The sequence below is a fragment of the Corapipo altera genome, unplaced genomic scaffold, assembly GCF_003945725.1.
Source record: "Corapipo altera isolate COAL_440 unplaced genomic scaffold, ASM394572v1 271, whole genome shotgun sequence".
In the NCBI taxonomy this organism is placed as follows: domain Eukaryota; kingdom Metazoa; phylum Chordata; class Aves; order Passeriformes; family Pipridae; genus Corapipo; species Corapipo altera.
The window spans coordinates 2253689-2276251 of NW_020884935.1; the positions used below are offsets into that span (position 1 = coordinate 2253689).

The following is a 22563-nucleotide window of genomic DNA, read 5'->3' on the forward strand; positions in this document are numbered from 1 at the left end:
CTGAGCTCTTTCTCTCCACTCCCTCAGCCCACAGCGGCTCCAGGGAAGCTCCTGGGCAGCTGATGAACCACAACAAGTGTAGGATCCTTCTGAACCCACGGCCTGACAGCAGGTTTGTGCATCCTGACTCCATTTTGTTGTTTAGTGACCGTGGTTTTCCTCTGACATGGGCAGAATCAGGTCCCTCCTTGTACCTCATCCAACCAGGAGGGGATTTTGGGTGAACACTCACACTTTCCTCACTGCCTCTGTCCTCAGCTTCCCACCTCTGGGAGCCCACAGTCACCCAGACTCTCTTTTTTTTTTTCTTTAGGAAGACAATTATTTGCAACAACACTTCTTGCCAGGAGGATATTTCTGAGCTAAAAGCAGTTCAGTGATTTGCTTCTTCTAAAAGACACCCCCAGACCACAGCTACACCCCCTCCCCAGAACCAGCTGTACAGCAGTGACAGTGGGAGTAAGAAGTTTATGAAGCACTTTGGGAACCTTAGGGATGAAAGGCACTATTGACACCAGACATTTTAATTTAAGTACATATTAAATATGACCTCTTTTTGGTTAACCATGTTTGGGCAACTGGTCGTTTTACACCACTACCTACAACTTTTCTAACAGGATTCACTTCAGTGTCCTAATGGGCACTTTTTCCTCCCCTGCCTTACCATAACACTCACATCCATGTTTCTGCTCTGAGTCTCCTAATTAGCTCACTAATTGCAGAATTTTTGCAAGGACTCTGTGCTTCAGGCATCAAAGGGCACACAGGCATCCTGCTTGGGAGGAAAAGCTCTGGTCAGGTTATTGGGGAGGAAGAATTTCACACTTGTTCCTGTTCCTGTAGGATTTTCCTATGAATGAGTAGAGAAGGAGGTGGCACAGTAACCCAGGGCAGGTTTGGGGGTGACAGGAGGGCTCCAGCAGTGCCATCTCACCCTGTGCCTTTAGTTATGAACCCTGATGCACTTTAAAAATCCCAATTCATCCTCAAACAACCCCACAGCTGGGCTTTACCATTAGGAAAACTGCCTGGGAGCAGGAACAAAGTCAGGCAGAGCAGTAGCAGGATAGAATCCAGAATCCAGAGCCCTGCCTGTCATCCTCCCCTCTCCCTGCCCTGGTGACAGTGCCACAGGGAGGTGACAATTTACTGTCCCACTGCTCAGTCCTGCTGGGAACCTGGGCTGGGAAAACCCTCAGGATGCTGCCCAGTGCCCCCACTGCCAACACCCTCAAACCAGGAGAGAAACCAGACCCCGACACGCCCCCCCTCCAGCACAGAACTGAGCCCTTTGTACTTTATATCCCCCCCAAAACCACCCCCAAACCCCCCAACCCCTCCTGCCTTCACGTGCAAACCGCAGCGCCGGCGTTTTTATGGTCACACTCCACGTATGTCTCACTAAACACACACACACTGTAATTACTTTTCACTGCAGATTTATGAGCAAGCTTTGCTGGTCATTATGAGATGTGCTTTGCTGTTTGAATGACACCCCAGCACTGTGAGCACAGCGATTCATCAGAGTCTGGATACGCAGGGTTTGCCAAAATATTGTTACCGGGGATGTTCCGGAGCTGCATCCTCTGGCTCATCTCTCGTGCTTGGTGCCAGGGTGGAAAATTGTCTTTTAAAGCACCATGACAGGCTCTCCCCCTCCCTCCAAGCAGGCAGATCCCACTCACCAAAGCACAGCACTGTGTGGCTGCAATGGGGAAGATCCTCTTGCTATGAGTTACAAAGCCCCTGACCAGAAACGAAGCACTTTTAGCCCAAAAAGGCCAAAAAAAAAAAGGCAAAAAAAAAAAAATAATCACACTACCTTGTGATTCTGGTAGGAGGTGACTGATATGAAGGATGTCTCTGGGAAGACATGGGTGCAGAAGGCTGTGTTCTTGGAGCCAAAAGCGTTGTTCTCATCTGCCTTCACGATGTGCAGCCGTGGTTGGTATTTATGCATTGAATTAAGGATGATCTGGAAAACAATCGGTGCCAAAGTAAGAAATCCATTTAAAAAAATAAAGAAGACAAGCCATAGCTATTCACCAAGCTTTCCAAGCAGGACCCAGAGCCCACCAGGGCTCAGCTCTAGCTTTTCTTGCAAGTTAGAAGGGAAAACCACTTTGTATAAATGCACATGAACCAAGACAGAAAAGGTATCTGCTGCTCTGGCAAGCAGGACTGAACTTAAAGCTTTCCTGGTAAACTCTCATTTTCCTATTGCTATTGGATAGAGTCAGTCTGGGTGGAAAAAATGCCATCATTTTTTTTCCCCCAGCTCACACTGAAGCTGTATAATATATAATTCACCAGCAGACTGGTCTGTAAAGATCCCCAGTAAATACTTTACTGAGCTGAAAAATACACAGTTTAGCAGGGGGGGAAAAAAACCAACAACACAGAAACCACAGGGGGAAAGAAAACTAGAAAGTTCTGTGTTGTTTTTTTTTTATCTGCTGGTAAAAGAAAACTACAAAAGGGGCAGATTTGTTTTTTCCTGCTGCTTGTGGAGCGGCCGCGTGTGGGTGGCGGGGTCTGGGTACCCCTCGCAGCCACCCCACAGCTCCTGCCCCTTCTCAAGGCTTGGTGAGTGAAAGGCAGGACCCAGCCTGGGGGTTTTTTTATGGCTCAGGGCAGCACAGGGTCCTCAGATGGAGCTTATGGGGCTGAGAGGGGCTGCCCATCCCATCCCAGCCCGGCCCTGCAGCACTGAGCTCCCACAAAGGAGGGATGTGCCCGGATGAAAACGGCTTCGAGAAATGGAATTTCTTTTAAGAAGTGGGATGGTTTTAAGAAAAGCCTTTATTCCTTCTGCTGGGCAAAGAAGAAATACTGCTTTCTGGCTTTCTTGGTGTAATCCTTTTCCATCTCTTTTTTCCTGTCCCAGATGGGCTAATTGAGCCCGGCTGGTCCTGCAGGAGAGGGGGTCTCCAGCCAGGCTGTCACCCCTGGGGCACCCAAAGCAGCTGCAAGGACACGTCTGTCCCCGACAGGGACACAGGAAAAGGGCCAAGGAGGGAACATTGGGATGGGTGGTGTCTTCCCTTGGTGGTAAATAAATGGGTGGATGGATGGATCTATGGATGGATGGATGGATGGGTGGGTGGATGGATGGATGGATGCCCACAATGCAACAGAGCAGCGTCAGTTCACACTAATTGAGGATTTAGCCAATTTCGAATGAGAATTACTAAGAAACAGAAGAATTTTGTGTTCAGAAACTTTTTCTACCTAAATCCCATCCCAAGGAGAGCTCCCAGTGGCAGCTCCAGCCAGGATGGGAGGCAGTGCATGGAGCTTGTGCTCTTTAAAGCCCTTCATCTGCCTGCACGTCGCTCTGCCCACAGTAGCAGCTGCATTATACACCACTTAAATGCAATTTTTATTGTTGACATTTTCCAGACAACCCTCCCTGCTCCCCAAGAGGGAGAACGAGGAATTTTTGGCATTTTATCAGCTTTGCATCGAGTCTCTTAAGCACTTTGTGGCCGTTGATGGGCAGGGTGTAGATCTGAGAGGGTCGGCTCAAGTTTTGGGTTGGAGCCTTTTCTCTGCTTTCATGTATCAGCCACTCGTAAAACAAAGCCAAGGCAGTAACACCAGAGGGACAGGACTGTCACAAGAGGGGACATTTTAATTTTCAGTAATTAAGAGCTGATCCAAGCTGATAAACTGGTTGTCTGGAGCAAAAGCTGGGGTGTGCTGAGGGATCCTCACTGCCTGTCCCAGGTCGGGTGATGGGTCCCCAGAGTTTGAGCAACTCAACTTCAGGATGAAGAAAACAAAGTGAAATTTCCAAAGGGAAAAGCAGAACACTAAGTTTAGATACACTCTGTAAAAATAGTCCATATTCCCCCTCCAAAAAGGTATCAACTGGGCTACAACCCCTTTAAATATATATATGTACATATATTTATATATAAATAACATCTTCAAATTCAAGGAGTCCAAACAATTTCCAAAATGAACAGATTATTACTTCTTGGAGCCTGATAAAAGAATTCAGGAGAGGATTTTTGACAGATGCTCAAAGTTATGGCTGTGCCTGCAGACCTGCCTGGAGGTTCATCATGAACTGCTTGATATCTGTTTTTGGGGGGGGAAAAAGCCCTAAATGGCTTAATTTAGCCACTGCATTTACAAGGTTGAAAATGGGGAGTTGTGGTGCTGCTTTGGACGCTTCCCTGTGCTCCCCTGCAGCCGCACAGGGGGATTTCCCACATATTTTTGGGAACCACTGTCCACATAAACCCCACATTTCACAGACACACACATTTCTGCACACACCTCCTCCTCCCCTGTGCCTGGGGTGAGCCCCGTGCATCCCAAATCCCTCCAAACCATCCAAAAAACCCGACCCCTGGCTCCAAAACACAGTGTCAGCGCAAAGCCAAATGCCAGCAATTCAGGCTAAATAGTTTTCAAGGCTGCTGTTGGAAAACTGGTTGCTGGCTAAAAATACACAAAACAAATGTAAATTCCGCCCTGACGCTGGAGATCAGCGGAAAGATGAACTCCAAGAACTGTGTCAAAAATGAGAAGTATTTTAATTGATGGGACAGAGCCCTCAGCCTCTGAGATTATGCTAAAAGAGGACTTTATATTTCCCTGCACTTACCTTTCTCATTGCAAGGTCATGGGGAGATTAACTCAGTGTCAGACACTGTCACACCCATTTTTATGTGGTTTTCGGTACAAAGTTAGAAATAGTTTGGCTGCTGAAAAAGAAACAGCATTGCCTCGTCTTGCTGCTTAAAATAGCTGCTGGTGTATTGGTTAGAACGTGATAAAAGGCAAGGATATAAAATTAGGAAGGGGAAATGGGAAAACAGTGTTTCCTGAGCAGCACTGAGACACGCTTAGGAAGGGAAAGCCTCTCTCTGCAGCTTGGGGATCTTGTCTATTTGCTCACGAAAGGAACAGTTCAGACATCAATAAATAAATAAAAATAATAAATATGAATAAACTTTTTTTTTTCATGTTAAACCCCAAACCAAACCAAACTGACAAGTGGTAAATCAAACAGGTATCCCAACCAGAACCCTGCAATCAGAAGGTTTTTGCCAGTTTGCAGGACGGGGCCCAAAGGCCACAAACCGAGCAGGGCGACGGTGCCACATTCCTTGTGACAGTGCAAACCTGCCTTGAAATCACCAGGAAAATGTATTTAACTCTCCTATGAAATTCGGGGAGTTGATTTAAGAGCTCTCCCTGTTCTGCCAAGGTATCGGATGTCACACGATGCAGGGGTTGCCATGGCAACTGCCCTTTTTATATTGAACAGTAAACGGCTACGAAAAAGCCACATAATTTTATGGTCAGTCCCGGGGGATCACATAACTAATATAAAATCTTGCGTTTTAATATATATTTTCTGCTTCTTTCTTCCTTCCCTCTATTCTTTCAAAGTGAAAAAGCCTTTGAGTTGAGGCTGGCCCTGCTCCCACACTGGGACACTGAGCAGAACAAAAACCTGAGGATTCAGTTTTTCTGCATAAAAATACCTTGGTGTGTTAATGAAAGAGGCTCTGCAGGACCACAACCCTCTGCAGAGCATCTCCATCAGTATTTAGAGAATTTGATGGTGCAAACCATCCCAAACTGCAGTTTTCTTTAGGAGGGATTGGTTTGGGGATGCCCCTGTCAGCACCTGTGCTGCCCAGGATGAACAGGATGTGTCCAGGGGAGATGGTGGGATCACATCCCCCCTTCCCTCTGCATCCCCCGCTGGAGCTCACAGGGACACCTCACCCCAAAGCAATTAATTAAAATCATAGTAATTAAAATCATACCGTCCTTTATGTTGGGAGAGACCCTCGAGATCCTCCAGCTCAACCAAATAAAACCAAATATATTCAGACATCCTTCTTCAGCAGCAAAAACATGAGCTCTAAAATTCAATAAATCCATTTTCACACATCTCCAGGGAAGGATTCACCCCACTCTGCCCAAAGGCAGGATAGGGCTGCAGCCCCACAGACACAGGACAGGGCTCTTTCCAGCCCTGAATCCAGCCCTGAATCCATCCAGGTTCCAGCAAAGGAGCCTCCCAAACCCACACATTTGTCCTGGCAATTCAGAGAGTGAGGAAAAAAAGAAAGGCTGGAAAATCCTGGGAAAACATTCAACATGAGCTCAGACAAATACTTTCTTACGAGGTGGCCAAAGATGGGATTTCTGGGTTTTTTCTTTTTTTTTTTCCCTCCCCTGGTTCTTTTCCATCCAACATCAGCTGGAATTCACTGTGGTGTTTCCTGGCCTTGGGATGGAGCTTTGGTGTGATTTCCACCTCCACTCTGGCACGTGAGGGTTTGTTTGGGAATGGGCAGGTGAGGGAGGAGCCCAGGTGGGATATTCTGGGACGTCCCAGTGTGTGACCCCCCCCCCCCCGGTGTCACCTGCCCTTCTGTCACTCCTGGACACAAAGTGACCTCTTCTCTTGACCTTCTCCAGGCCAGATCCCACCCCAGACTGGGACAACATTTTGGGATCAGATTCTGCTTAAACTTCACTAAAATCTGCTGCAATTGGTTCCTCTAAACCAGTCACGTAACAACAAAAAAACTCAACAGAGAGATTTCAATCTTTTCAACCATGAACTCTTCTGGTTCTTCCCCACTATTTAAATTGCACTCCCAGATCCACTGATTCCTCTGGAACACACACCATTCCCAGGAGCACTCACAGCCCTGCTCCTGTTTTTTTTTTTTTAAGCAGGAACAAAGTAAATAATGTAAAACTCCACGTCAGACTTTATAATATATTTGGGCACCCCCATTGCTCTGATCAGCTGTGAGACATTGCCTAAAATGGATGGGGGGGGGGAAATGGAAAAAAAAGAAGAAAATAAAATTTTTTGGGGATATTCTTTTGGTAGAAGGATGAGTGATGCTCCATAAAAAAAAAAAATGTCTGCAAATTTAGGGCTGGAAAAAAGAGGTTTTTTTAGGTTCAAATAGACTGAGAAAAAAGTTTGTTAGTATTGGGAGAAATTTATTTTTTTATATATATATATATAATAAAAATAATATATAGACAATATATATAATATATAATATTTATTATAATATTTATATATTTATATATTTATATTTATATATTTATATATTATTATATATAATATATATTATATATTATATACACTCTCTCTATATAACATATATATTATATATATACTTATATATATATATAATGTGTATACATATGTGTACATATATATCTAAAATTCTCACTTATTTATTATGTTTCAATATAAAGAAAAGAAAAATATATATTGTATAAATTCCTTACGTATGTATAAGAAATCATATATATTATATGAATATATATAAATAAATATATAAATATATAAAATATATAAATATATAAATATATGAATATATAAATATATAAATATATAAATAAAAGAAAATTCATATATGAAATAAAATATATGTATATTAAATAAATAAATAAATACATAATATATATATATATATGAGAGTAAGAAATCTTCAGCTAAGGATGTGAAATGCTTTCTTGCTACAGGATAGTGCAGGCAGGATTTCCCCTGGGAGCTGCCATGGCCCCATCCATCCATCCATCCATCCATCCATCCATCCCTCTGGAAAATCCAGCAGGGTCGGGGTGGAGCTGCTGCCAAGGCAGCACATAAACCTCATACCAGCATCCGAGAGGAAACTGCTTGGCCACAAGTCATAAAGCAAACAAATAAAACAAAAATTATAAATAAAAATGAGGGTTTTGCAAGACTGGTAGAACATGAAGCTCATTAAGGGGCCTGAGTGCTCCTGACGAGCACAGACAGAAAAATTAATGGAAAAATGGAAAGGAAACCCCAAGACTTGGAGAAAAATTAAGTCTTTCAGTGATAATCAAATAAAACCAAGTGTGCAAATATTAAATCTGGAGAGAAATAACAAATTCATCAGCGTTAAAGGGTAAAGCCAGTAAACAGCAGATCTGGGTCAGGAAAACCAGGAGTATCCCTTCAAATGCTATCAAAAGTGACCAGCCCTCTATAATATCCTGCAGCTTTAAACCTCACTAGGTTACATCTCAGAAAGTAAAATAAAAGCTGTGTTTTAAAAGCAGACAAAGCACATTATGGCAGTTAAAGGGCACCGTCAGGAGCCAAGGAGGGAGGGAGGTAACAAAACCAAGCTCAGCAATACTGTGTTGGGGGGATTAAATGATAAATATCCACTTTTATTTGTCACAACCTCCACTTCTAATCTTCATTTATTACTTGCCTTCTTTTTGGTTTTCCCTGCAGGAATACCTTAGCACATTCTGGAATATATCTATATATTCTTTATATTTCTTTTTTTTTTTTAAGAAAACCTTTACCAGTTGACCTGGTCCCAGTTGGAGCCTGCCAGAGATCCTGAGGTGATGCTCTCTCCCTTTCCAAGCCAGCCTGGCTGCAGGAGCCCAGGAACAGACAAGTCCTCTGGCAGAGGCTTCATTTCAGTGGAGTCACTGACAGCAACAGCAACAACAAAAGCACAACCCCCTGATGGGGTGCACTTGCTCTGCTGCTGTTTTCCAGCCTTTCTTGACCCTGAGTATTCCCAGCCTGTCTAAAACCAGGAAAAGAGGGGACCTGGGGGTGAGGCTGCAAGGTTTTCTCCCAGCTGTATCACATCTGGTGAGATGGGCTTCCCTCAGAGCGGCCAGCCAGCTCCTCTGGACACTGAAACCCCATTCCAAAGGTCCTCTGGGGAAAGATCCTGCACTGCCAGCACATGTCCAGAGCCACCAACCTGATTCCTTTCCTGATGCCCTTCCCTAAAGCTGGGACTCCTCATGGCCAGTCCTGCAGCGTCCTCCCTGTCATGCACACAGCGTAAAAACCAAGTTAAAGCCAATCCTAATTAACAGCCTCTGCTTCTTTGCAGCACCCCTCGTGTTCAGGGATGCTGTTTAACCCTTGCTGAGCTGTCTGTGCCTCTCACTGCTCATCTCGCCGTCCCTCAAGGGATATTGAGTATCTTTATATAGATTAAATACCTTTATATAGATGAAATACCTCCATGCCCATAATTATGTGCCATTGACAAAACAACCTCACTGCAGGTCCAAGCTGGAGCCCCTCAGCAACTTCCCCACAGCCCTTTAGCAGCTTCACCCCCACCCTGAGCATCCTCCACCTGCCCCACAGCCCCATAAGGACGATCTCACGGGCACCTTCTTCCCCTCACTGTTTACATACTTCAGTCCTCTGAAGAAGGTGGAATTCCATCCATGGGTGTTTATCACTGAGGAGATGCTCCCTTGATATTTCCCCTGTGGGCCCTTAACCAACCTTCTAAAGAAATCCAGGTGCTACATTCTCCTTTCCAATGGAGAGCTGATTTTTGTGCAGGTTGTGATTACCCAACGATCTGTCAGCACTTGCAAGGATATAACCTGGCTCACCACGGAATCATTCCCATTTTTTACCTGGAAAACACAGCCAGGCATTTCCCAGGCAGGATAAGGGGTGTGCCACCCTCGCTGACACTCACAGGATTATTTTCATCTCTGATATTCTCGTGGCATTAGAGGGCGAAGCACCAGCTCTGCCACAATCCCTAATGCCCATAATCACTCACCGGCCCCACGTAAATCAGAGGCTCTATCAGGCTGATTATCTCTGCATGTAAAGCTTTGAAAATACATAAATTCAGATTTCACTCCGAGCAGGGGTGGCTTACAATGCTTTCTTTGGGATCAGATGGACCCTTCTGCAGCTAAACGTTACAGCGGCTGCTGATTTCTTAATCCATTCTCAACACGAGCGTTTCTCAGTTGTTAAGCCTGGTGTGAAAGAAGCCTTTCATGGATGAAAAATTCCCCCGGAGCAAAATATACAGCCCACGTTTCCAGGCTGTGCTGTGTGAGCTGGGCACAGGCTTACCTGCCACAAAACCTGCTCAGCCAGCGGGGTTTGAGGCAGATTACAGAGCTCTGAATTAAATCTTATATCAAATCTGCTCAGTCCTAGAGTGTCTGCAGTGACAAATGCCTCCCGTGCCTCTGACTGTAACTAATGATTTACCACAACAGATAAGGGGCCGGGGGAAGCAGCAGGAGTGGGGTTTGTGGGGCTGGAGAGGAAGGGCTGGTGGCTGGGCTGTGGGTTGGGTGTCACAGAGAGAGGCTTTCCCGCATCCCCAGCACGGTAAATAATCTCCAATCTAAATCTGTGGATTGCAGCGAGGGCTTCAGCTCCACAGCTTATTAATTAAGCTGTTTAACTTACTTATTTTAAGCCTTAAATGTGCCTACACTTGTCTTTATGAACTCTGTGGGGCTGCCTGCCCCCGATGTTAAGCAGCTATTAGAGCACACGCACCCAGGGCATGGACTGATGGGTTGGTTCATCAATGAATCCAGTGGAATAATGGGAATTTCCTGCTTGCCTGTCTCTCAGGTGACACCCCAGGAGTGCAGGAGCCAGGCTCAGAGGGATGTGTCCCAGGCAGGGAGACCAGTGCCACGACACCTTCAGGAGCCTGCAGTGGCTGAGGGTGCCAGGGGGGTGACCCAGTACAGCTCACACACCAAAAAAATCACCAACCAAGCCTGAAGAAATCCTCCCCCAATGTGGTTTTGAGGTTTGGAGGAAATCAGAGACAAAAGGAAGCACAGGCAGGCTCTGCTGGCTCATGAGAAGGCAAACAAACCCTGTGGCTTTCCCGACTTGTTTTTCCTAGGGAGCTTCAAGAAAGTGTTTGCAGTCGCTGGGAACAAATTCCTAGAAATGAGAAGTTGTTATTATTCCTTCGTGGGACTGCACTGGGCAGGCACTGCCCATCCAGGGACAGGACATCAGCCACCCCTGCAACAGCAGAGCAGTCGTCAGCTAGAACTGATGGGAGGATTCCCACTCTCCTGCTGCAGAGTCCACATCTCCTTCATCTACACAACAAAAGTGGAGCACCACATCTCTAAAGCAGATGATTAATTAAGAAGCCTAAGGAGGAGATGTCTGAGAATGGGCTCAACCCCATTTAGCCAGGCAGGTTGTCCATGCCTGAACTGAACAGCAAAATGGGCACTCAAAATAGATTATCTCCGGCATCTTCCCAGCATGAAAACATAGGGAATGTGCTGGGCTGTGGGCATGGCCCGAGGGCACTGAGCAGGGCTCACCTGGAGCATGATATCGTGATGCAGGTATAACCCCAAACCCCAAAGCAGAGTCCCCTCTGGGTCACTAGTGAAGCTTCATGAGAGGACAAACAGGTTCTTCACTGGAAAGGAGGGGGGGAAAAAAAACCAAAGCAAAAAATCTTCCCCGTTAAAACGCAGCGTTAAAATCACAGTCAAAAAAAAAAAAAAAATTACAAAGTCAGGAAAAGCAAACGTTTAAAGTTGCAAAACCAACACTGCACATCCTGTTTGTTTTACAGCCACATCGCACATCCTGTGTGTTTTACGGTTTACATTTTACAACATAAACAGTCGTACGTTAAAAGCTGCGGAGTTAAAACCGAGGGAAAAACACGGGGTGGAAAAGTGCCACGTGCGTGTTCAGCAGGCTGGGGGTGGCTGGGGGTGGCACCCAAAGGCTGGCACCGGGGGGGTTGTGGGATTTTTACCATGCGACCCCGAACGTGGTTGTTGCATTGTATTATTTCATTTCATCTCATTTCATTTCCGTGGTGCTTTTTTCCCCTGGGAGGAGAGCGAAGGGGAGAGCTCGCCTGTGATTAATAAGGCCGGCATTAAACGGTCCCGATGAGCCTTTGAAGCTCACACATGTTTCCTTGGGGTCAGTAGGTTGGGAAGAGGGTCAGGTTATCACCGTGTCACGCTGCCAGAGCCCGGCTCTGCCGCGGCACCGGCGACACGTGGCACTGGCGCAGCTCAAAGCGTGCAAAAGTCACAAAAATCCTGGATTTTTAGCAGCCTTTTGAGCCTGTGGGGTCGTCCTGCCTCTGGAGTCAGAGCCACAAATCTCAGGCTGATTTAGCTGTGCCAGGGTTGTGCTTTCCAGGTGGCTTTAGGAGCATCGGAACATTGACTCCACAGGAAAAACTGCTCTCTAGAGGTTTGATGCCTCTAAAATCATTTAGAGCAACAGACACATTTTGAGCAACAGATACACCCCTTCACATTCTGCACCCTTCTTCAGGACCTTCTCACATCCCCACTCACCCCCCAAATGGATGCTGCTTAAAGGTTAGCAGGTTAAAAAAACACATTTGATGACACAAATTAGACTCTCTTACCTGTGGTGCTAAGGAGGAGCTGATGGCACCACACTTAGAAGGATTTTAAACTTTGTCTTCCCTTCCTCCCAAGATTGGTTAATTTTCACCCGACTTTCAGCTCGGTGCAAACCAGACAAGTCCATGTTTTTATTTAAGCCTCCATTCTCCTGGCAGGCTAGAAGGGCCCTTGGTCTGAGTTGTTAAATGCACTGGGGAAGATAACTGTGTGCTCCCCACCTCTGCATTCCCAAAACACAAGATTTTCCAAGTAAAATACCTTTTATGGGGCTGCCAAAGCTGGCTTGGAAAATTGGGAATTTATGCAACCTGTTTCTGTGAGCTGCATGTGCCACGTGCTGGGCTGGAAATCCCACAGTGCTGCCTTGGAAAGCTCCTGGGCACAAAATAAAAGGTCGGTGGCATCTGGGAGGACACAACTGAGCAAATCATGGCTGTGTTTCCAGGAGCAGGGAAAGCACATGGGCAGCCCCCTCCCTTTGTGTGAAACACTCCCCACCCTGGCAGCACAAAATGAATGTTCCTCATTATAAAATTAACTGTGACATCTCAACCAGCATCCCAGGCCAGGCACTGCGGGCCCACCCCTGCCCAAAACCCTTGCAGGAGGTCTCTCTTACATGTCCAAAGGGGTCCAGGTGGTTGTTGGTGAGTTTGAGCTTCTGGAAGGACACCAGCTGCCGCATCCAGTGTGCCCCCGTGGCCGGGGAGTCGGGGTGCACGTACAGCCGGCCCGGCATGGCCGGCTCTGCCTTCCCGGCCACCATCCTGCAGACACAGAGGGTACAGGTTCATCACCTCCCAGGCACAGCTTTTTGTCCTTGACCTCAGCCCAGCCCTCCCCTCCCACCAGCCCTGAGGGGACACAGCAGGGCGTGGGGGCTCCTGCTGCTCGTGGGGGTTTTTCCAGGGGCTTACAGAGTGACCCCATCCCTGCCTCCACACGGGGTTTCCTTGGGGCAGTGGCTAAGGAGTAAATCTTGTCTGGGTTTTTTGAAGCCTTCAAAGACCTTTCTGCAAAGGCAGATGGGCTCACACACTTCCCAGGAGAAGGTACTTGTGAGCACCAGTACCAGTGTGGGTGCACTCCCACAGCCTTTCCCAGTGGGAAGGGGCTGCTCCCCGCTCCAGTGCTGTGTGCTGGCACAGGGTGCTGCCCTTTTACCCTTCTGCCAGTTCCCCTTGCCCCACACCACCACCACCAGCTCTCATGGACACAAGACCCAGCCATGAGACATCACTTAATGGCAACGCCCTCATCACTCCGCATTGTTCTCCTCCTATAAAACCCCAATAAAAGCAATATTACCAAAAAACAACAGAAACTTTCCAGCAGCAATAAAAGGAAAAGGGGAAACAGCTCTAGGGCTGGCAAAAACTCAATTAAACAGAGTTAACAGTTATCCATCATCTCGTGTTTAATGTTTGAAACACACAAAGTGGCCACCGTGGCGCAGAGACCCTCAGTCCACTCCTCTTACCCAGCGGCATTCTGGGACAAAAGCACACAGAAAAGGGATTTTTTTAAAAAAAACTAGAGCAGCCCTAATGTGCAAGTGAATTATTGCTGCTTTATGGGATGTCACCAGGCTCGTTCCCATTAAGAGGCCTGTGAGATTTTCCACTGCTCATCTTTTCACCAGGCAGCAGCCAGTGGAAGGGTTTGGGAAAACCACAGGGAATGGTGGCACTGAGGGAGGCTGGTGGGCATATTGGGGGGTAAAAATCCAAAGGGAAAACAACTCCTTTGTCAGAGAGCAAAAATCACAGCTGCCTCTTGGGTATGGAGCTTCACTCAAAGGCACAGGGAAGGGAAGAACAACAGAAGAGAATAAAGGCTCTGAGTGAACCATCCCACATTTCGCTTTAGAGCTGCCCTCCTAAAAGTAAAATATTACTATGGAAGAAAGGAATTTATAACTTTCCTTGACTCACTTAGATACTTAATTTTGAACAACAAAGTGGACTGTTAGATCATCCAGTCCAGCCTCTGGTATAATGCAGGCTGTGGCTTCACCCTCCTGCACCACACAGAGCCAGGCAACCTATGCTTGGCCTAAAGCATCTCCTCCAAAAAGACACCCGGTCTAGAGCACTTCGGGCATGGACAACTCGCCATCCCTATCAGCACTTTGTTCCAGCAGTCAACCCCCCAGCCTGTTAATAATATTTTATTTTATGTTTGCCTGGCTTTAACTTCCAGCCCTTGGCTGTTGACTCCATCCCTGCTCCACCAAAGAGAGCTCTGGGATATCAGTGTCCCTCCCGTGGGAAGGTGTTTGTGTTGGTTTCTGAGTCTGCACAAAAAATGGTTGACCCAGCTGCCATTTTCTTATGGAACAGAAGGCAAACAGGAATGTTCTCTCACCATTTGTTGTCACAGAATTTATACCGGTGGTCGTCAGCCGGGACGATGTCAATCAACAAGATGTACTTGGTCTTGGGGTTCATTCCAGTCACTTTGACCTTGTAACTAGGAAACATCCTCCTTAGGACAAGCAAAGGGTTAAGACATTAGTGAGAGATCTGAAGCAGCACTGGAACCCATGGAAACTTGGAGCAGCACCCGAAAAGGCAGATCCACCATGAGATGAACTCACGTGAGGGCAAATGAGCTACAGAACATTATTGCTGCTTGTACATCACCTGAATTCAACTCACTCTTTCCAGAGCGTGTCCTGGTGCAAAATGGAGCACAAATATGGATGAGGGACACCAGGAAAAGGTGGATGCACAGAGAGATGGGGGGGGAGTCAACACATTCCTCTTTGGGGGCGGCTTGGACAAGGAGCCCTCGCATGTACAGGAGGTCCTACCTGGCTTCTGGCAGCCTCAGAATTGCAGGTTTCTTGCTGCCATGAAAGTGCATGAACAGTCATGAGATCTGACTCCACTTCTGAAGAACCTGAGCACACCCAGGCTCCTCGTTCACACAGTCCCAACATCCACGGCACCAAGTCCCTACTCCTGAGTTCCCTCCAACAAACTGAGGATCATCAAAGCCCACGGGGAGACTGAGGGTTAAACCCGGCGGCGGCACAGATGGGCCTTCCCAGATTTCCCAGATTCCCACACAGCCATTAAACCCTGCTGGAGCCAGGAGCAGGGCAGAGCTCCCCACGGAAATGCACCCGTCCCGCTGATTTACCACCAGCTCCAGCGGCCACAACGCAGCCAACACCAAACCAGAATGTCACACAAACCGGTGCCTCACCAGAGGATGTTTGTGTGTGTATCCTGCACACCTAAACAAGCTTTGCAATATTCAGGAAGGTTTCTAATAAAGCCACGGAACAAGTACATTCCATCGCCGTCCGGTGTTGTGATCCAAAGGAGATGGCCCTAATGGGTCCTGGCACTGCCATGGGCTTCCCAGTCCCTCGAGAACACATCACCAGCCAGGATTTGCAGGATTAGGCACTTGACATCCTCAGGGTTACTATATTTTCTTGGCTCCATCTTCCTAGCCTCCTTCTCATCCAGTAAAAACACCCAAGTCAGTAGAGCAAGCTGGCTCACCACAGCCTTGCAGCCACTAGCCAGGATGGAAAGTTCTCCTTCCCACCGGCACCAGGGGATGGAGGCCGGGAATTGCCACATCCCGGAGTCACTCTAATGACACAAATCAGGAAGGACCCAAATCCCGATGCCGTTTCTCCATCAGACATTGAGGCCACTTTGTCCCTGCCTTCATCCCTCCTTTCCCCGTGTGTTGCCCCCTCCCCAGCCGAGCTGGGGAGCTCCAGGGGCTGCAGCACCATTTTGTCGCTACTTTTGGGAGGAGGCAACAAAATGGGCCCTGTTCAAAACCGTTTCAATTGACTCTTTTAACCACCCTGCATAAATTCCAGATGTTTACCATGTAATTAGCCGGGACTAAAAAGGGGTGGTTTACCAATGTCCCTCTTTGATTTTCATTCATAAACTCTGCACTCCTCTTAACCTTGTCCTCCTACAGGTAAGCACCTGGGTAAATACAGTAGGACATTTCAATTTGTGAATACACAGCCCAATTCACACATTGAAAAAAAATTGTGCAAGGAATCCGATCTGAAAGCCAAGATTTTTTTCTTTTTTTTTTTTTTTTAAATTAGGTTTTAAAATGGTATTTAAAAATGAAACAGAAAACAAGAAAAAAAAGAAAAAAAGGAGAAATTCATTAAAAACCAAAAATGAGATGGACACAGTTTGACAGTTCACTGTACCAGGCGAATGTCCAGCATCGGGGATTTTTATAACATTTAGCTTCTGAATTTCTTTTTTCCTCAATCATTTCGTTTACTGTAGAACATCCAAGCTGCTAAAGTAGCCGAACTGATATATTGTAAATGTTAAGTGCTTTTTTAATGGCATTTAAAATTAAGCTTCAGCATATGGAGTTCATATAGCATGGACATGCCTGAGTTTATAATGTTCTTTAGTATAGCCCTCTAAAATAAATACAAAGAGCCAAAGTACTACTATAATATATACAGCTGAAATTCTTTAAGGATAACAAATGGGGACTCACATCTGATTGAAGGTGTTGCTTAACTTGCAAACCACTCTCTATCTCGCAGTGGTAGCATTGTACTCTGCCTTCCACAGACCCAGCTCCAACCAAGTTTGCCAACTCTCCGCATTCTTTTCCAGGAAAACACAGGGTAGACTTTAGTAATTTGGCTGTGCACGGACATTTCATCATTATTATTAGCTGCTGCATTTTGGCCTTAAAGAAAAAATATGCGACTAATGTGCTGTCCAGGGACTTGTCAGTTTAATTTTCTTAATGAAAACATATTTCTCAACCCCTTGGCAGAGGCTTGTTCAGTAAATATGGCTTTGCAACACGATACAAACATGGGCTGTGCGTTCCTGGTGGGAAGGCCACGGCAAACCTGGGAGCTGGGGCCAAGAAAACGCAGTCACAGAGATTGAATTAAAAAAAAAAAAAAAAAAGGCAAGAGAGAGAGAGCACCTAATATCATGAAATGATATTTTGAAACGTCCCGTTTGAGAGAAGGGAGCAGAAAACCACGGCGGAGGCACCGGCCCTGCCCGGCAGCGAGGCCGTGCCTACAGTGGCTCCACACAGCTCCCTGGGAGGGGGCCAAAAAGCTGCCTGCTTCCCCCAAATTTACTACAGGTCAATGGAGCTACTCAGAGCCACAGGCCCTGCGCTCGGGAGAGGCTCAGGAGCACAGGCTGAGCTCCCTCTGGCAGCTCCACAGCCGGAGCCGGGGGCGGATGGGCGGCTCCGCGGAGGATGCTCTGCCCCAGCGGCCCCCGGACAATAGGTTGCTTCATCACCCATCCCCGGGGAGCAGCAGAGGCACAAGGATTGCCCAGCGCTGCAATAAAACCTGCCAACATCTTTGCCAAGCTCTGGGAAAGCTCAGCCTGGCTTTGGTGGGAGGTCTGAGGCAAGAGCCGAGCAGGTCCATATATTTTACCCGCCCGCCTTCCCGCTGCCACACACGGTTCCCAGCCGTGTCAGAGCTTTGATATGCTGGGCAGAAGCTGGGGACAAAGACTGGGCATTTGGGGCTTCCCAGGGAGGATGTCTGAGCAGGTGGCATCTGGTCCTCAGGGACACCTCCTGCCCCAAGGGTGGCTGCAGCCCTGCCTGGGCACACGGGGCAGCTCAGCGGGATTCAGTGCTGGGAATGTGCAGCACAGGATAAACCAACTGTCAGGTGAAGTTTGAACCACCAGAAGTCAGGAGGTTAAGAGCAGCAGTTCCTGGCCTCCTCAGCTTTGGTTTAGACCCTAAGCCTGGTCAGACACAGTGCCCCAGGGGCTGCATGCCCTGAACATACAAACAACAACCCCATCTCTGGGGTGGGGAGGGCCAGCACTGGACAAATTTCTTCCAATTTGTGCTTGTTCTTTTGAAAGCAACACTAGGGGTGTGTCTGACCCACCAGGTGTGTGTCTAACACACCAGCACACCTCAGGAGGAGGACAGGGCAACCAGAGGGGCCACTCAGGGAGCTACTGAGCTGCCACCAGTCCCACAGCTCCCCTGCCCACCCAGGGACCAGCCACAAGCCCTTGGAGCACCCAGGTGACAGCCAGTGATGCACAGGGGACACAGCACAAGCACCAGCCCTGACAGCCTCTTCTGCAAAACATCAAGTGAGTAGGACTCCAATTTCGAGCACATTCAAACCAACTTCTCCCTCCCTCCAGCTCAAGCCAGAGCAGAAGGGACCATCCAGGCCCCTCAGCCCCATCCTGATGGTCTCGTGCACCCCTCAGAGCTCTCTGCTGGGTTTAGTGGCTCTAACGGGCACATTTTTGCCCCACTCCCTGCACTGGCAGGGGCAAATCCCTGCTGTGTGGTGGCAGCAGCTCTCACTGCCCTGCACAGGGGAAACCTTAAATCAGTTTTTACATTCACAAGAGAAAGCTGCCCTCAAAGATAACGATCGTGGGGGAAAGGCTACGGTGCCTCCTGTGTGAGCAGGACATTCTGGATGGCATTAGAACACCACAGCCTGGCATCCAGACACAGGGTGATGCCCTGGGGAGGGCAGAGGGGCTGAGCAGACATCACCAGAGCTTGGCACCACACTGCCACAGCCCCAGCTAAACCCTGCCCTGCAGATGAAATGTAGCAAAACCAGTAAAAGCCAGGAAAATAAACAAGCAGCACAATTCCATAGCCCTCCCAAGCTTCAAAGATGATGTGCCAGTGAATTATTTGTTCTGATAATGAAGCAGTCACTGCTTAGCTAAGTTTATGCTAGGCACATTTTATCTCTACATGATATTCACAAATTGTTTTAAAATGAACTGTTAGAATAAGCATCTCTTGTTTATTTATTTATACTATTACTATCCAATCCCCTTAACCGTGGAGCAGTTGCTGACACGGAGCCAAAGCTTCTATTATGTTCAAACAAAGTTTAATTGATGTGTAATTGGTTGGTTGGATTTGGAAGTGAGAGATAAGAGGAAAGCTTTGCTTTCCTTTGGGGCAGCAGTTCCCAGCCTTTCAGACTCTCCAGGCTTGGCCACTTTGTGGGCATCTCACTTTTTTTATCCCCATATGAGCAGGTCTGGTCAGTCCTGGAGAGATGGGAGCAAGGTTCCCAGGTCCAATGAAGTCATTTTTTGGGCAGGGGGCTGCAAGCCAAAAAAGTCAAGAGCATCAGAGCTGATCAAAGAGCTCAAAACACTCATCTGAGCACATGCCATGCTGCACACAGGTACCTGTGTGTGCCAGGGGCACCGGATCATGCAAACCCCTCACCGCCCTCCTGCTCACAAGGATTTAACCTGACCCTCTTCACTGAGATGCCAACATCATTCCTGATGTCCCTGCTGATGCAGTAGTTGGGAAGGGATGGCTCTGACCAGCACATGGGAAGCAGGGAACACTTGGGGAATTCAACTGGTGTTTCCATAGAGAAAACTGCATGGAAACAAGACACCTGATGGTCCTGATGGAGCAACCCGAGTCATGTCCTCACCCAAGGCTGCGGGTGCTCCCTGAAGCCCCTGGGAATGTGCAGAGTGGAGCTCACGGCGTGTCCCTGAGGGGTGGGTGGTGCTCCAGACACCCCTGAGTGCTTCCTTCTGCCCTTCCCAGGGAGGTAAAAACACCCCCCTGGCCTCCAGCAGCTCAGTAGCTGAAATTCTACTTTTAAAGGCACTAAGAGAAAGATTTCCAAGGACAGTCAGTGATTTTACAATCCCTGTTTTTGGGGAAGTCAAGTAAAGCAACAACTGAATTTCCAGAAGGTCCCGAATGGTGTTGTCTGGAAAGGTGATGCCTGTGGCACATCAGGTTGTGAAAGGATCAGAAAAACTACAGATCACTCAACATCTTGGCTAACAAGCCCTCCTCAGAACCTGCTGGGCATGCTGAGATGCCCCAGGGGTGGCTTCAAAGCACCAAGGCAGACAATGATCCCAGATAATGACCAATGTGGCCCCAAATTCTTCTTGGGAACTGGCCATGGCTGCTCAAGGATGCTTCTCCTCATCTTCATTGTTAGGAGGGAAAGGAACAGTGTGCAGAGGCTTCAAGAACCATGTCTCCATTCTGATGACCTTTCTTCAGTTCTTTTCCCAATTTCCCTTCTTTTGACAAGTATTTCTTCCACCGACTTAACGCATCTTTTAAAATAATATTCTCTGGGGCAGATTAAAACAAATTTGGGGATGTCAGCTGTTTCTTTTAGCCTTTTTAAATGGCATTTCCTTTTTGATAGATTCTTGCTTTCAGAAAATACTTTAGGGAGATCAAAGAGTTTTTCAGCAGGGTCCCATTTTCCCAGTGTATCCTAACCCTCAGTCCCTTATTTCTCTTATCACCCACGCCACTCCGTTATGACGCTCTGTATACAAAGTAAGAGCAGTTAACTTTGAAGTGCTGGATTAGCCCATGCCAGATCCTTGCCTCAGAATAACAAACAATACAGGTTCAACAGGAGTTCTCATCAGTAGTTCATTTTTCAGCCCCAAATTCACTGTCACTAACACAAGCAACATTGAACTCTCAGTCTATGGGCAGATAGGAGAGATTTATCTGGTGGCAGGACCATGACCTAGTGATGAGAAGGTCAGACAGTTAAGGGATTTTTATATTTTGGAATAGTGGGGCTGTATTTTTTTTTCTTCTGGCTAGCACAGCTAATTTTTAAATAAAACATTGTTTCTCACATACTTGAGACCTTGGTTAGCTGGACGGCTGCTTTCACGGTCTAGAAACATTTCCTCTCTTTGCCCCATGGTGACTTGGAACACGGGCAGGCTCCTGGCCACAGGGTGTTCCTCCAGTGCTTTTGCTTTGCTGCAGCTGAAGCTGAGCAGAGAAGGTCCCAGCGAGCCCAAGGATGGGAGAGGCACAAAGGAACCTCAGAGAGAACCTGTGGCCAAGGACAGCATTTCAGGGCAAGTTTGCTCCCTCACCAGCCCAGCCCCTCCTGCCAGGTGGGCTCCATAGGGCAGCCTTGGTGCCATCAGTGCAGAGCAGGAGATGATCCACACCCCTTTGATCCAGAGGCAGAGCCCCAGCCATGGTCAGGCCCTTCCCCAGAGCTGGTTTGGGTTTCACCAAACCCTCCCTTGCCCCCTGGAGCTGCCACTCCAGCATAAGGACAAGCAGGGAAAACTTTAGAAACACCCTTAACAGTGAGCATCCCGTACCTTTAACAGACTAAAAACCAGGGTTGCTGTTTGAAGAGAGAAGTGTGTTAGAAACTGAGCTCCCATCCCTGCCCTCCTCGGTGTGCACAGGCTCTGCCTCCCCTGCCAAAGCTGTCGACAACTTCAGCAGCACAGCCAAGACCCGTTGGGGGTTTGCTCCTGCTCTTTCTCTAAAAGCAGGAGTTTGCCCAACCAGGGTAATTCCAGGACCCCAAATTTAGGAGCAAGCCGATCAAACATTCCTCAGATATCTATTTTATTTCTACGTTGTAAATTGACGGCTCACATTCCATCGCTGATCTCGGATATTAAGGTTTGCTCTCGGATCAAAAACCTTTAGCAGGAATTCTTGTAACTGCCTCAAAAGATTCTGGACAAATATTTCCCTCTAATTGTAATGAGAACTGGGCATCCATATGCCCTACAGAGCCATGGAAAATTTAAAGGATTATTCACACAGGAAAAGCTGCACCAGCTCAGCCAAAACATTTATACTTCTTCAGACCTTGATGTCCTAAAAACTAGTTTTATTTTGGTTTAGTAAAGTTGATTAGGAACAGATTTTTTTAAAACTGAAATAAACCACTTTTAAAATGAAACTTGAACATCTAAAGGGCGTTTGAGTCTTTTCCACACATGCAAGCTGCTTTATTGATCCTCTTTTTTTCCAGTGTGGTATTTTCCTGCATATGCTTCTTAAAACCTGCTACCACAGAGACTGGAGCTGTCTTTGTACCTGTGCACATCCTGCACTCCAGGCAAAACTCAAATTCAGGATCTTGAGCCTCCTGTTACATCTCAGGGATGGTTCTGCTACCAAGGGGGAATGACACATTATTTTCTCTTCAGTAACTGTTCACAAAAATGTGACCAGACATCCTGTGAACTGGCATTTTTTACTGAGTAACCATAAATTTTATCAAATTGTTTGTCCTTGGCAACACCTGGATAGAAATTGCAATGCTGCAAAGACTGGCACCATGGAAAAAAACAGGGAACAGCTAAATAAGTAATCTAGCAGAAAGAAGAAACCCTGAGCCAGGAAGACTGTATGAGTAAAGATTAACTTCCAGCAGGAATAAAGTCTGGAAGATGAGACTTCACAAAGAAAGATGAGACAAAGCAGAGTTTGTCATGAGCTACAAAAAAATTACAATTGTTCAGTTAAATAACAGCACATAAAAGGGAGAAGACGAAATCGGAA

General features: G+C 47.1%; 1 protein-coding gene across 1 annotated transcript in view; it reads right to left on the reverse strand.

Moving 5' to 3' along the window:
* Positions 1–22563, reverse strand: part of TBX4 (T-box 4) — a 35639-nt gene that overhangs the window by 3366 nt on the left and 9710 nt on the right. Inside the window, exons 4-6 of the mRNA XM_027660378.1 lie at positions 14590–14709; positions 12842–12989; positions 1823–1975 (exon numbers count right to left, since the gene is read on the reverse strand). Of these exons, the coding sequence (XP_027516179.1) occupies positions 1823–1975; positions 12842–12989; positions 14590–14709 (421 nt within the window). The remainder of the gene's footprint in view (positions 1–1822; positions 1976–12841; positions 12990–14589; positions 14710–22563) is intronic.